The following is a 14688-nucleotide window of genomic DNA, read 5'->3' as shown; positions in this document are numbered from 1 at the left end:
AGCAGGAACTGTCAGGAAAAATGATTTATGGATTCTGGAACCTTCTCATTTGTCAAGGTGTGAGACATGTGCACAGGTGAGAACATGGCTGCCAAGCACACTGCCAACCTCCCCTCAACGGAGCAGAAGGCAAACTGGAGGGACCCAGGCCTCGGGACGATTTTTAAACTGGGCAGGAAGGGCCACGGGACAGATGTGGGCCCCGCCCTCAGTGGCACAGACTGTTTGCAGAAATAAAGGAGACAGAACTTCATGGGCCCGAGAGCCAGATCCTTTCAAACTGACTAAGCAAAAATGGTTTTTGGGTTTTTTTGGTTGTTTACTGTTTTTTGTTTTTTTAATGATTCTGATCTAAACAATACTGTGTTTTCTTTCCATTTGCTCAATTTTCAGTCAGGAGTCATCCTCCAGCTTGTTTTAACATTCTGAATACATGTTACTCTAAGGTAGCAACTAATTGGTTATCCCGTGACTACGGCCCGTGGCTGCCACACAGGCTTCTATAAGTCTCTAATGTATACACACATCGAAGGTTTCCCAGCCTTCCCTCCCCGCCGGCACAGCTTTCCGTTCTAGGCTGGAACAGACTTTCCTGCAACGCCAACAAATCAGGGCTTCCCAGCCTGAGGGCGCCTGGTGGCTGCTCTGACCCTCTCTCTAAGACGGAGGGTTCAGCTATTCTGCTCTGCGATCTGGAGCACTCCCCTGTGAATCTCCACTGAATGGGAGAGTGGCTTGCCAACCATCTGCTCCCAGGGAGCCCCTGCTGAACCACGACCGCAGAGCCTAAGGAGAAACCACATAGGACAAGTGTTTGCGCTTCATGTGGCCACCGAGGTCCAGTTTTGTTTTTGGATCCGGTTTGATGACACCGCAGTCAGCAGACAGGGGCTGGGGTTGGGGGCCTGTGTGTGTTTCTTCTGCTTCCCGAAAAAACTTTTCATATTTGTCCAGGTACGGGGGTCTCTCAGGTAGTAGGTAATAATGCGTCGAGCTGACCTTCTTCCCATTTTCGATAATGGGCAGAATGCAAGGAACCTTATTGGCAGATCCTTCGCTGTTCTGTCTCTGCAGAGCCTTGCTGCTGACGTCGAAAGCGAAGCTCTGCGTGGGAGGCATGACCCCGTTGAGGTAAGACGGGAGGCTCCTGGGGCTGGGTGTGCGCGAGTTACTGCGGGATAAAGGTTCTCTCGGTGGCACTTTGGGAGGCCTGTCTTCGTCACTGTAGGTGCTGGAAGTAACCTCTGCTGACCACCTTCTGTAATCCGGCTTCACAGGCCGGGGAGGTATGGGGACCCTGGGGGGCACCTCGGGTTTGTCTTCGTCTGAGTTGGGAGAAGCTCTGTGTATGTAGCTGGACACCCTTATGGCGGGCTTGTTGAAAGACCCGGCCGGTCCCGAATGCGACCCTCGCAGTCTCCGGTGGCTCTGGGGCGGGGGAGGATTTGAACTTTGCACCGCGCCGTGCGGCTCGGGCGCCTGGCTGAGGTCGGCCGCGGAGACCACCGGGGTGTCGAAGTATGCGTAGTTGATCTGTCCACACCCGCGGAAGCTGCGCCGGCCAGGGACGTCGTATCTGAAGCCGGAGAGCGCGCAGTCTCGCAGGAGCAGGTCGGTGTCCGAGCTGGTGAGGAACTCCACCTCGCAGTCGGCCTCGTCCAGGGCGAGGTCCTCCGAGATGGGCAGCGGCGGGAGCGGCCGCGAGCCCCGGTCGCAGAGGGCCGCGCAGGGGAAGGGGGACGGGGGGCTCCTCCCGGGGGTGAGCGGGGGGGGGGGGGGGGACGCGCACAGCCAGTTCACCGAGAGCCGCCGCAAACCGCACACCACGCGCTCCTCTCCTCGCTGCGCCGGGCGGGATGACCAGCGGGGCCAGGCTGGGCTTCTGGGCGGGGCCGTCCCTCGCCGCAGGCGTCGCCGCGTGCCCGAGAGACGCGAGGTGCTCCTGGGCCGTGGAGTTGAGGCTGTAGGCCATCGTGATCGGGTCAATGTTCAAAAAGTGATTTTCAAACTCACTGCGGCTGCCCCAGCAGGTCCTCACGGTCCTCATGGCTTGGCCATCGTGCAGATATCCAGTTTTTTTTTTTTTTTTTTTTTTTTTTTATTTATTTATCAGAGAGAGAGAGGGCGAGAGCAAGCACAGGCAGACAGAATAGCAGGCAGAGGCAGAGGGAGAAGCAGGCTCCCTGCCGAGCAAGGAGCCCGATGCGGGACTCGATCCCAGGACGCTGGGATCATGACCTGAGCCGAAGGCAGCTGCTTAACCAACTGAGCCACCCAGGCGTCCCAGATATCCAGTTTTTAATGGGACTCTAATCTCCTGAGCAGCAACTCCTGCCGTGGACATGGTGTCTTACTCTGGGAGGTCTCCACGCTTGAGGCTGAGGGATCTGCGGTCAACCAGTAGCCTGCATTCCCCCCGCGGAGCCTCGGCTGCCCCACGGCGCCCTCCCGCGCATGTCCGTCCCGGCTGGCTCAGCGCCGCGGGCTCAGGGGCCCGGACACCGCGCAGGCGCCTCGCCACTCGCTGGCCGCCGCACCCCACTTGCGCTCCCCGCTCGCACTCGTCCGCCGATAGGGTTTTCTATTTATAGTATCATGCCAGTTTATTTGCTGGCTGTCAGTTTTCTTTTTTTCTTTTTTCTTTTTTTTGCCATTTGCAAACAGGGAGAAGTTTGCTTGTTATGAATTTGGACATCTTTTATTTCTTTTTCTTGTCTATGTGCTGTGGCTAGGACTTCCAGTACTATGTTTAGTGAAAGTGGTGAGAGTGACCCTCATTTTGTTTCTGATCTTAAGGGGAAAGCTCTCAGTTTCTCATCATTAAATGTAATGTTAGCTGTGGGATATTTGTTTGTTTTATAGAGAGCCTTTATTGTTTTGAGGTGAGTCCCTTCCACACCTACTTTGCTGAGAGTTTTTTATTATGAATTGATGTTGTACTGTATCAGATGTTTTCTCTGCCATCTCTTGAGATGATTGTGTGTCTTTTCATTCTTTCTCTTGTTAATGTGATATAGCATATTCACTGATTTATAGTGGAATATTGAACCACACTTAAATTCCTGGAATAAATTCTACTCTATCATGGTGGATGATTTTTTTTTAATGTATTCTTCAATTTGTTTCATTCGAGTTCCTTTGAGAGTTTTTGCAACCATGTTCCTCAGAGATGCTGGTCTGCAGTTCTTTTTTTTTTTTTTTTTTTTTTTGTGGTGTCTTTGGTTTTGGTATTAGGGTTATGTTGGAACTTTTCCACTCTCTTCCACTTTCTGGAATAATATGAGAATACATTTCAGCTCTTCTTTAAGTGTTTGGTAGAATTCACCTGTGAATTCACTTGGTCCTGAACTTTGTTTGCTGAAAGTTTTTTGATTACCAATTAAATTTCATTACTAGTAATCAGTCTGTTCACATTTTTTATTTCTTCCTGATCCAGTTTTGGAAGATTCTGTTTACAGGAATTTATCCATTTCTTCTAGGTTGCTTCACTTGTCAGCCTACAATTTCTCATATTATTCTCACACAGTCCTTTGTATATTCTCCCCTTTCATTTCGATTTCTATTTATTTGAGTCCTCTCTCTCTTTTTCTTGATGAGTCTTGCTAAAGGTTTATCAATTTTGTTTATCTTTTCAAAAAAACAGCTTCTAGTTTCATTAATGTTTTCTATTTTTTGAAGTATTTATTTCATTTATTTCTGCTCCAAACTTTATTATTTCTTCTTTTCTACTAGTTTTGGGCTTTTTTTCATAGCTGCTTTAGAAGTAAGGTTGGGTTATTTATTTGAGATTTTTCTTGTTATATGAGGTAAGCCTGTATTGCTACAGTGTTCCCCTTTAGAGCTATTTTTGCTGCATCCTAAGGTTTCAAACTGCTATGTTTTCATTTTCATTTGTTTCCATGTGTTTTTTTATTTCCTCTTTGACATCTTGGTTGATGCCCATTATTTGGAAGCCTGTGGTTTAGCCTCCATTTGTTTCTTCTTGTAATTGATTATTCTAGTTCCATACCACTGTGGTCAGAGAAGATGCTTGGTCTGAGTTCAGTCTTCTTAAATTTACTGAGACTTGTTTTGTGACCTAACGCGTGACTTCTCCTGGAGAAGGTTCCCTGTGCACTTGCAAAGAATGTGGGTTCTGCTGTTTTGAGTGAACTATTCTGTTGGGTCTGTATATATGTTGGGTCTGTGTGGTCTAATGTGTCATTGAAGCCACTGTTGCCTTGTGGGTCTTGTGCTTGGATGATCTGTCCTTATGTAAGGGGGATGATAAAGTCCCCTGCTGCTGTACTGCTGTCAGTCTCTCCCTCTACGTCTGTGAACTTCTGCTCTGTGTGTTCAGGCACTCCTGCGGTGGGTGCATGTACATTTATGATCATTACATCTTCTTGTGGAATTGTTCCCTTTGTCATATTAATGCCTTTCTTTGTGTCTTGCTACAGTCTTTGTTTTAAGTCTGTTTTATCTGACATGGGAATTGCTACCCTGACTTTTTTCTTTCTCTGCTTCCATTTGCATGATCCATGCTCTCCAGTCTCCTCACTTTCAGGCCACCTTTAGGTTTGAAATGAATCTCTCGTTGGCAACATACAGACAAATCTTTTTTGTTTGTTTGTTTGTTTGTTTTATTTTATTTTATTTTATTTTATCCCTTCTGTCATGCTGTCTGTTGATTGGGGCATTTAGTCCATTTACATTTAAAGTAGTTGTTGAGGGTGCCTGGGTGGCTCAGTTGGTTAAGCAACTGCCTTCAGCTCAGGTCATGATCCCAGAGTCCCAGGATCAAGTTCTGCATCGGGCTCCCAGCTCCACAGAGAGTCTGCGTCTCCATCTGAAATTTCCCTCACTCTCTCAAATAAATAAATAAATAAATAAAATCATTAAAAAAAAATAAAGCAGTTGTTGATAGGTACATACTTATTCCTATTTTGTTAATTGTTTTTTGGCTGTTTTTGTAGTTTTTCTCTGTTCCTTTCTTCTCTTCTTGCTTTTTTCCCTTATGGTTTAATGACTTTCTTTAGTGTCATGTTTAGATTCCCTTCTCTTTTTTGTGTGCATACCTACATAGAATTTTTATTTGTTATCCCATTGCCATCAGGTTACCATCAGTTACCATCAGGTTGACATATAACGTCTTATGTATGCAGCATTCCATAGTAAGTTGGTGGCCACTTAAGTTTGAACACATCCTAAAAACACTAAATTTTTACTTCCCCTTCCATGATTTATGTATATGATGTCATATTTTATATCTTTTTTTATATCCCTTGGCTGATTTCTGTAAAATAATTAATTTTACTGTTTTTGTGTTTTTCCTTCCATACTGGTTTTGTAGTCTACTAATTAGTAGCCAGCAGACTGGTTTTATTAGTCTTTACCTGTATTATATATTTGCTTTTACTGGTTAATTTTTTGCCCCTTCATAATTTCTTACTTCCAGTCTGGACTTTTTTTTTTTTCCATTCAAAGCATTCCCTTTAACATTTCTTGTGAGTTGGTTTACTGGTAATGAACTCGTTTAAATTAAAGAAAATTTTTAAATGAAATACTTTTAATACTTAAATGCATTTAAAGTAATTTCTTTATTTTCAAGTATATTTTCCCAACCTGTTCTTTGGGAAGGAATCTTTTTCTTGCATATAGAGACTACATGATAAGAAAATCCACTTAAGTTTTAAGTTGTCAATGTATTCAGAATAATAAGTCTCATCTTGAATTCATAAGAGCTATAGCAACATTTTAAATTAGAGTTCTAATGAGTTTTTAATGAAAACAACAAAACTCTGATTATTGCAGAGAGTGCAGATTAAGGATTAAATGATGGCTGTCTAGACTCACCAACATCTGGCCGTTATTTATTGATTCCTCCCAGCCCCACGTTCCAGGCCAATGGCTGCCAGGAGGACCCTGCCTCCGGCTGCCACCCCCATATGAGCACTGCAGCAGGAAGGTTCTTTTGGTCAACGCAGTGAGAGTCATCTGCTTGGGCTGACAGATGGACAGAAGGAAACTACTTCCTAAAGCAGGCAGAATCATTCTTATGATTCCTAAATGTTTTGGGGGAGGCTGCATATGTTCTGTTGTAGAAGAAAGAAGAGGGAGGAAAAGAAAGATCATGTGTTTGAAGAAGGAAAACACAAGTCAAGACAAGAGGGGAAAGGGCAGAAAAAGAGAAAGAGAAAAGAGCATGTGACATGCTGGTGTTGCCTCCTGGCCTCCAGCCTTTGCTGCTAGAACCGCTGCCCCTGCCCCGCTGTAAAGGGTTCCATGTCTCTCGATGGCCTTCCAACAGCCACATGTGCTTAAACCAAGGTAGGGTCAGACCTGAGCTGACCCCCTTCCTCTGAGCTGCACTCACCACTAAGGCTGGGTATGTCTGAGTGCTCTTCCAACACATTTTTTTTTTAAATTTGACAGAGAGATAGAGACAGAGAGAGCACAAGTAGGTAGAGCGGCAATGAGAGGGAGAGGCAGAAGCAGGCACTCCACTGAGCAGGAAGCCTGATGCGGGACTCAATCCCAGGACCCTGGGATAATGACCTGAGCTGAAGGCAGACGTTTAACAGACTGAGCTACATAGGTGCCCCTCCAAGACTATTTCTAATCAGAGTAGAGGGAGAAAAAAGTGTCTTTGTGGCCATGAAAATTAGAAGATGTAAAACTCAGGGCTCACTGAGATGACTGGGAGGCTACATTGGTTGAGCATCTTACTTTTGATTTTAACTTAGGTCATGGTCTCAGGGTGCTGGGATCCAACCTGACAACAGGGATCCACACACAATGGTGAGGGGGCTCTGCTTAGGGATTCTCTCCCTCTGCCACTCCTCCCACTCTCTCAAATAAATAAATAAATCTTAAAACAAAGAAACAAACAAACAAACAAACAAAAAGACCTCAGAACTCACAAAAGCCAAGGTTTCTACCAAGTTCAACAACTGACCTGTAGGAGGGAATGGACTAGCAGGTGACATGAGGCACCGTTTGCCTCCTCAGCACAGCTGGGTCTTCTCATTCTCACTACACAGCAGAATCCGCCATTTGTCTGTACTAATTTGAGCTTTTTAATCTCATGAATCATAAATGCTGTAGCAAGAAAGTAAAAATAAAGAAGAGGAATAAAACAGACAAGAGAAAATAAAAATAAAATAATAAAATAAAATAAAAATAAATCATAAATGCTGTGACATGAAAGTAAAAATAAAGAAGAGGAATAAAACAGACAAGAGAGGTTAGGACAATGTACACAAATGAGAAAAAGAATGAAAAAAGAAAGACACACATATAGGCATTCTCCTTTGTTGGCTGTCATGAAGCATGTGAGCATTTTGGGGAGACCCACATGACAAGGGGATGAGGGTGGTCACCATGCAGCTGCCAGCAAGAAACTGGAGCTCTCAGACCCTCACACAAGAATAAATGAATTCTAACCAGTAACCTGGTAGAGTCTGGTAGCAACATCCTTCCCTGCAATAGACAACACAGATTTTGTACCTGAAAGTGATCTTGCTGGAACAACGACCTGAAAATGTGAGCGTGACTGTGGATGGCAGTGAGTGGAAGACAGAGAAATTCTGAGGAGTGTGAGAGAAAGTCTCAATGTCCTGTTAGTAGAAATTTAAGTATTGAAGATGCTGTTGATGAAGCTCAAAAGGAAGTAAGAAGCAAGTTACTGGAAACCAGAGGAAGCAAGACCCCTGTTATGTGGTTTCAAGGCTTTGCAGAAATCATCTCCTGCAGTCGTTTGAGAAGCAACAGGACTTGCAAGCCATGAACTCGGCTTTATAGCTAAGATTTCCAAGGAAAGATGGAGGTGCCTTCTGGCTTGTAGTACTGATAGCTGAGCACTGCATGTAATAACCCTCCTACTTAGTGTAAAATGCAAGAGGAGAGAGGTACATTAGAGGAAGCACTGTTTGAAAAAAAGGATCCAGGTTTTGATTATTTTGAAATTTTTCAAGTCTTTCCAGGCAGCAGAGAGAAAAAGCCAAGAGTGTGACCATGCACATTTTGCAAAACCTTGGAAAGATCAAATCATCAGAGTGTTCCAAAGGGCTTTCAGATGATCAAGGATGTTCTCCTTGCAGACCCTCTTGGCCATACCAGAGAGCTTCTAAGAAGGTAAATTGTGTTGTCCCTAAGCCCACACAGCAGGAATCCCAGGTAAAAAGGGTTTATCCAGAAAAGACCTTGGGGGCTTTTGTCTAGAAATGTGAGCCCCATCCCATCCAGGAAATTCATGGGAGAGACACAAGTTCTTGATAAAATTGTATCAGTAAAATTCTGGCCAGCTTGGTCTAAAAGAGAGTATAAAAGGGAAAGAGGATACCAAAATCCTAAAATTATACTGTCAGGAAGCTGGCAGAGGGAAGTTGGTTGCATGTACATAGTATCCTCATAAAGAAGGAAAGATGACTCTCATGTCTAAACCAAGAACCCAGAGACTGGAGACAAGAGCCATGGAAGGTTACTCTCTGTGTTTGAGAACTATTATGGACCAGTGACCTTTTGTCCTTTACTTTTTCTCCTTTTTAGGATGGGGACATCCATAGCTGTTATGGATGGCTATCCCACCACTGCACATGGGGTGCATGAGGAGGGTGCAGGTGACTTTTCTTAAGGCTGGTTGCTGGCTCTGTAGGTTTGCAGAGTGGCCAGTCAAGAGGAGTTTCGCATAGTGTCATCCACACCTTGGAACTGACCTACATGATGAGGTCCTGGACTTTGAGCAGATGCTATCATGGGATGAGGCCCTTGGAGACCTTGGGATGGATGAACGTATTTTACATTTGGGAAGGGCCTGAATCACTGGGCGTTGCAGTGACTCTGACAATCTTGTAAGGAGGACCCCATGATTCCTGTTTCTGTATTTGCCCTTTTAAGAGCTCCCTCCTTTTGAGTATGGACAGGACCTGTGACTTCTAATCTATACAGTCCTTCAAAGGTAATAGACATAAGTTACTATGTAGGTGGGATTCAGCAACACAGCTAACTGTCTTGCTGGAGACTCTTTTGCAGACAGTGGTAAGGCACGCAGGTACTGGGGGGCGGCCTACCTCTTGAAGAAATGCAGGCAGCCTCTAGAACCCAAATGCAGGCTATGCTGTGGAACAGCTCAAAGCCAAGGCCTTCCGTTCTCCAGCTGGGAGGGAATGAATTCTGCCAACAAGTGAGCGAGCCTGGAAGGAGACTTTTCCCCAGTCCAGCCTCCGAGTGAGAACCCAGCCATACTGTACAACCTTGAGTGTGACAGAACCCAACAAAGCCACGCCTATGCTCCCAACTCACAGAAGCAGCAAGGTAAGAAGTGTGTGGTGGTTTAAGCTGCTCGGTTTGTGGCACTATTTTTATGCAGCAATGCATATCTACCATGGCAAGTGAGAAGGAGAGAGAGATAAAAAAGAGTGAATACAAAAAAGGACAAGAAAACACAGTCAACAGTCCTGAAAAGACAGTCCCCAGAGGGAAACTGAATGCAGGAACTGCCGACAATCAGGGCCAGCTCGCTGATTTGTGGGAGGACAAGAAAGCAGTTCAGAGTGGGTGGACTTGAACCACTGAACACAGGCCCCAGCAGCACAAGAAGAAGAGGTGCTGAAGAGGACACGTCGGGGCTGGAGAACTCTGTCAGCCCTGTCTGGGGTGCTGTCAAGACCTGGTCCAGCAGGAACCTCCATACCTGCTGAAAGCCAGAGCTTTCTGCCAACCTGCTTTGGCACCTGCCATGCTTCACAGAAGGAAGACATGCCATCTGACGACACTTTTGAGGCTCTTCAGGGGCCGCTCTGACCGCAGCTCCTGGTCATCTCTTTAGAAATGGAAAGTAATGAGTTTAGCTCGACGTCTGCTAGTTTACAGGGTGGCCCAGAGAAATTTTCATGATGAGTCACACATCATCTCTTTCTTTTGAGATTCTGGTTCTTAATTCTCGCAGAAATAAGTAAAAACTATACATCAGGGATAGCGACTTCTCAGTGGTCAACAGTCTACTGCTTTGGTCAATAGAACATGGTCACAGAACCCCTTGGTCTGGCTCCAGAATGTTTATAAGCCACTGTTAGGCTGGGTTTCTGGGCATCTTTTGTCCTGACGCTGCTCCTGGGCATTTGGTCTCTCCAGGCAAGTGGGTCCTCAGACAAACCAACAGCAGAAACACTATTACCCACAACACTCGCTCCTTTGTCTTTCTTCTTAGCACTCACAGTAGTTCTGTCTTGTTTGAATAATGGTTTGAACGATGCTGAATTCGGGTTATTTGTCAGACACATGTTGTAGGAGTAAGTGCCTGAGGTAATGCAGTCGCCCGGAGTACAACAGACAGTGAGATTTCTTGGGTGATCAAGAAGAAAACCACACACACACACACTCTCTTGTTCAATACAAGGGACTCTCCTTTGAACATAGCATTCATGACTAGAGCTTTCATTAACTTCTCTAATGGCAGCTAAAGTGAAACATTTATGAATAAGTAAAAGAGGCTAAAACAGCCTCTTCTCCCTCTCCCACTCACCCTGCTTGTGCTCTTTCTCTGTCAAATAAATAAAATCTTGCAATAAATAAATAAAGTCATTTGCAAAAAAGAATAATATCGAGAGTTGACTACAGCCAAATAGCAGAGAGCTCCATGGGCACGAGCTCCTGCCAGGGCACTGCTGTGCCCCTCAACATGCTTTTCCTTTTATTACACACTTAAATATCCAGTGTCTGTTGGAATTTCCAGATTAAATCAGGAAGCAAGAAAAATAAATAGGTTTTATGAACGTAAAGAAATGCAGAGGCTATGTAACTGAACAACATAAAAATAGATTACAATGACATTGATTTCTTAGATACCCAGACCCTGTTTCTCATTCAGAGAATGCTTTTCTCCCTCAATTATGCATGTGGAATGCATGTAAAATACAATTTGGACCTTGCCATCTTCTGCAAAATATTTTCAAAGTAAATTGGTAGGTTTGGTTTTTTCTCTACTCAATATAGGTTAAAATACATGTGGGTCTTTAAATAAAAGAACATGCCCAGATGCTTCCTTCTTGCCAATATTGCTTCTAATTTCTCCCACTGTCACTGAACATCAGGATGTAGCTGGTCACCCAGTGGGAGGTCCCCCTTCCCCCACTCCCCAAGTGGCCACAGCTGGGACCTCCATTCTCTCTTTAAAATCAATCTGCAGCCACTGGTATTTATTTGACCTAAGTGGGGATCAATCACCAGCATCTTTCTATAGGCATCTTTCTATAAAAGGAGGAAAATAGAAACAAAAAAAAATAAAAACTGTTAAGATCATTGTTAATAAAAACACCTGTGAGGCTGTGTATATACCAATGATAAGAAAATAATAGTCCTCCAATGCATAACATGCAACTTCTCATCATTACAGAAAAAAAAAAAAGCATAAAACCATGAACTGAATGTAAAGAAATGGGACTTAGATTAATTGTGGACATTCTAGGGCACAGACACCCCTGAATCTGTAATGTGGTTAATATGGGGAGAGGCCCCCAGACATCCTGTGCTCGGGTCCCCTCACAGAAGTGGTGGATCTCCTGGGTCCCGCATAGGGTTTGCAAAGAGTCCTGCTATCTGAGCCCTTTGCCTTTTGCTCTACCTAAGGAAACAAACTCACATTAAAGAAATTCTCAGAAATAGTTCAGCACATTGAAAAGGATCCAAAAGAAAATGTTGGAAGCTGATCCAAATGAAGTTTCATGGTAATTCTCCACAGCCCAGAAAAGAGGGTCACTCGCTATCGTCAGTCACGTGATGGGAAGAAGGCAGGCCAAGTTCAAAATACTCTTGCTAAGTATTTACAAAGACATAAGACACTAATTTTCAATGTTTCTAAGTGTTTTAAATTATAGCGTACTACATAAATATGGCCTTCATCTGTCATAACTAGGTAGATGCCCAACTTAACTTCACGACCAAAGGGGTGTAGCAGCCGGTGGAGAACTTCAGCTTTGAGCTCTCAACGCCAAGTCTCATCATGCCGTTGTGGTGGTTTCATCCAGAAACAAGTCTGTATGTGTGAGTAAGAGTCCTGGGGAGCTCGGGAGCTCGTACCCACATGCTTTCCCTTCCTGTCTTTCTCTTGCTGCCTCCTGTTCTTTTCCTTTAAATAAAAACCTTTCATGAATACAACCCATGGAGTCCTCTCAGACACACCAAGTGGAGAAATCTTCGCATTTACCAAATACATATGCCGCATGGGAAGAGACGTTGTTATGACTCCGAGATTTAGAGTGTGAATGGAGTCAGCATGCCTAAAGTGAATTTCTCTAAATATAAGTAATGCATATTTCTGGTGCCATATCTTCAATAACATGAAAGTAATAAAAATAGAAAGAGAGAACACTCTCATCTCTCCATGAAAATACTTCTTAGTGTAATGTGGCTCCCTAAATCTGTTGAACTGGAAGACAGCACCGTTTTCTGACTTCAGCATTTTTCTCTTGTAGACTATTTTGTGCTCGGAAAATATATGATTGGGATGGCTCCAATTATGTAATCTTAGAGTACATCCTTAAGTATCTTAAAATGTGTTGAACCTATTAAAACCAGTAAGAAGTTACAGAGCACCGATTATTAAGGAACGAGTCCTAGGACCTCAAGTAGGCTGGCATGGGAGATCCTTTGTTTTTGTTTTTGTTTTAAAGATTTTATTTATTTGACAGAGATCACAAGTAAGCAGAGAGGCAGGCATAGAGAGGGGGGGAAGTAGGCTCCCTTCCAAGCTGAGAGCCCTATCTGTGGCTCAATCCCAGGACCCTGAGGTCATGACCTGGGCCAAATGCAGAGGCTTTAACCCACTGACCCACCCCAGTGCCCCGATGCTTTGTATCTAATGCACGCACCAGAGATTCAAATGTAGATAAAATGCTTACATTATAGGGACTCAGATGGGACTCTGGGAAGAGAGAGGATGTGGATGGGGGCTTGAAATCCAGCCTTCATTCGATGTCGTGGCAGAGAAGTAGGACTGAGGACCATCTCAGCCTGTACGACCTTGGACACATCAGTGAGTCTCTCTGTGCTGCTGGGCCTTGCTCAGAACATGCACAGATTTGACATCTCTAAACTCTATTTCTTCTCTATAAATCTGTTGTATCACTGAATCACTGTCTTACTTTTTTCAGCAAAACTCTCCTGGTCTTCACTGAATCTTTCCAATTCTTGGGCATGGTCTTTCTTTCTCATCAGAGATCTACTGCAGCACATCAGTTGGTAAAAGCCTTAAGAAAAGCTGGCAGCAAGTATCTTTGTGAACAGTCCTTGCTTCCACTACTAGATCTATTAGCCAACCTATGATTAAACCCATTCAATTTAACAAATACCATTTAACAAAAAACACAATTTCAAACACTCAAATGTGTCATATGGAAGTGTGGAATGGTTTCAGTTCAGTATTTCTAAACCTCCATTAAATCTGTTTTGTTAAATTGTCAGTCTTTCAGGAAAAGTCTTTGTTTGTGATATGATTTTGCAAATGAGGGGGTAAAGGGCTGATTCCAAGTTTGAAGTTGTCTTTTGAAAAACCTCAGCCTCCAATAATAAATTTGGCAATACTTATCTAACATTTTATATTCTGAAAGGTTCATTGATAAAGTAACTCAATAAATTGGTTATCTGCTCTGCCATTGTTATTCATGAGCAATTAGTTTTAATAGGAAATTGTGAACTTCCTGCTGGGAGAATGGGCCCTGCTGCTTTATTTATTATTTTTTTTTTACAGATTTATTTATTTATTTTAGAGAGAGGGAGAGAGCATCAAGCAGACTCCCTGCTGAACACCGAGCCAGACATGGGACTTGAACTCATGAACCTGAGATCATGACTTGAGTGGGAACAAAGAGTTGGAAGCTTACCCGACTGCACCACCCAGGTGTGCCCTCCCCCATTGCTTTCCTAAGCTTTTTATGCAGACTTGGGAATGGTCAGAGATGTGTGTAAAGAAGTAACTGCTTTCTAATGTTCTCCAATTTGAATCTGACTTCCCTTTAAAAAAAAAAAAAATAATGACACATTATTTAACAGCTCTCAGTGCCTTTTGCACTCATACCATTGGCTGTCAAGTAAATGCTGGAAAAAGACACCCTAAAGAAATGTCTATGTGTAGAGTAATCTTCACTTTAATGTTGTAGTATAGAGACATCAAATCCATTACAACAAACACTCCCACTTTTTTCATCTTTCTATTTCTCGTATTCAACACAGTTCATACTGTAGGTGTGAAATAAATGCTTTCTGATAAATGATAGATAAAGTGCTATGTGCTGGACGGCCCTGTTTTGTAAAGGGGCAGTGCAGCAGGTAGGTCAGTACGTGCATGCTAAGGCCAGACAGAGCTGAATTCGAGTCTGGCTGTGCCCGTTCCTAGCTGAGTATTGGAGGGTGTTAGATGCTCCTTGTCTCCGTGAAGAGCAGAGTTTAGGGCCCTGCCTTACAAGTTCCTCCTGACCCATTCCATATTGGTTTTCTGTATTTTCTCTAGATAAGGCTTTGGGGCTTAAGAGCAACATGGCAAAGCCTTTCCCCAACTATACCTATTAGGGATCACATCTGTCAGTAAAAATGTGTCTAAAAACAAACGCCAAATAAAATAATTAAAAATCTCTAAGTATCAGGAGTTCTATCACCATATATCTGAAAATCTATCAGAAGTATTGGCATTTCATGGTTACTCAGTTTTCTTTA

The 14688-nt window shown here is 43.7% G+C and overlaps 1 protein-coding gene across 1 annotated transcript; it reads right to left on the bottom strand.

Moving 5' to 3' along the window:
• Window positions 1–306: 306 nt before the first annotated feature.
• On the bottom strand, window positions 307–2074 carry LOC123394189 (ERBB receptor feedback inhibitor 1-like; the record flags this gene model as incomplete). Its single annotated transcript, XM_045087955.1, is given in 2 exon segments — window positions 307–1849; window positions 1851–2074. Coding segments are annotated over 2 exon segments (1287 nt in total), but the record flags the coding sequence as incomplete, so codon positions are not given.
• Window positions 2075–14688: the final 12614 nt, after the last annotated feature.

This window comes from Mustela putorius, unplaced genomic scaffold (assembly GCF_011764305.1).
Source record: "Mustela putorius furo isolate JIRA1106 unplaced genomic scaffold, ASM1176430v1.1 tig00001703_pilon_pilon_pilon, whole genome shotgun sequence".
Lineage (NCBI taxonomy): Eukaryota > Metazoa > Chordata > Mammalia > Carnivora > Mustelidae > Mustela > Mustela putorius.
This window is presented reverse-complemented; position numbering and strand designations above follow the sequence as displayed.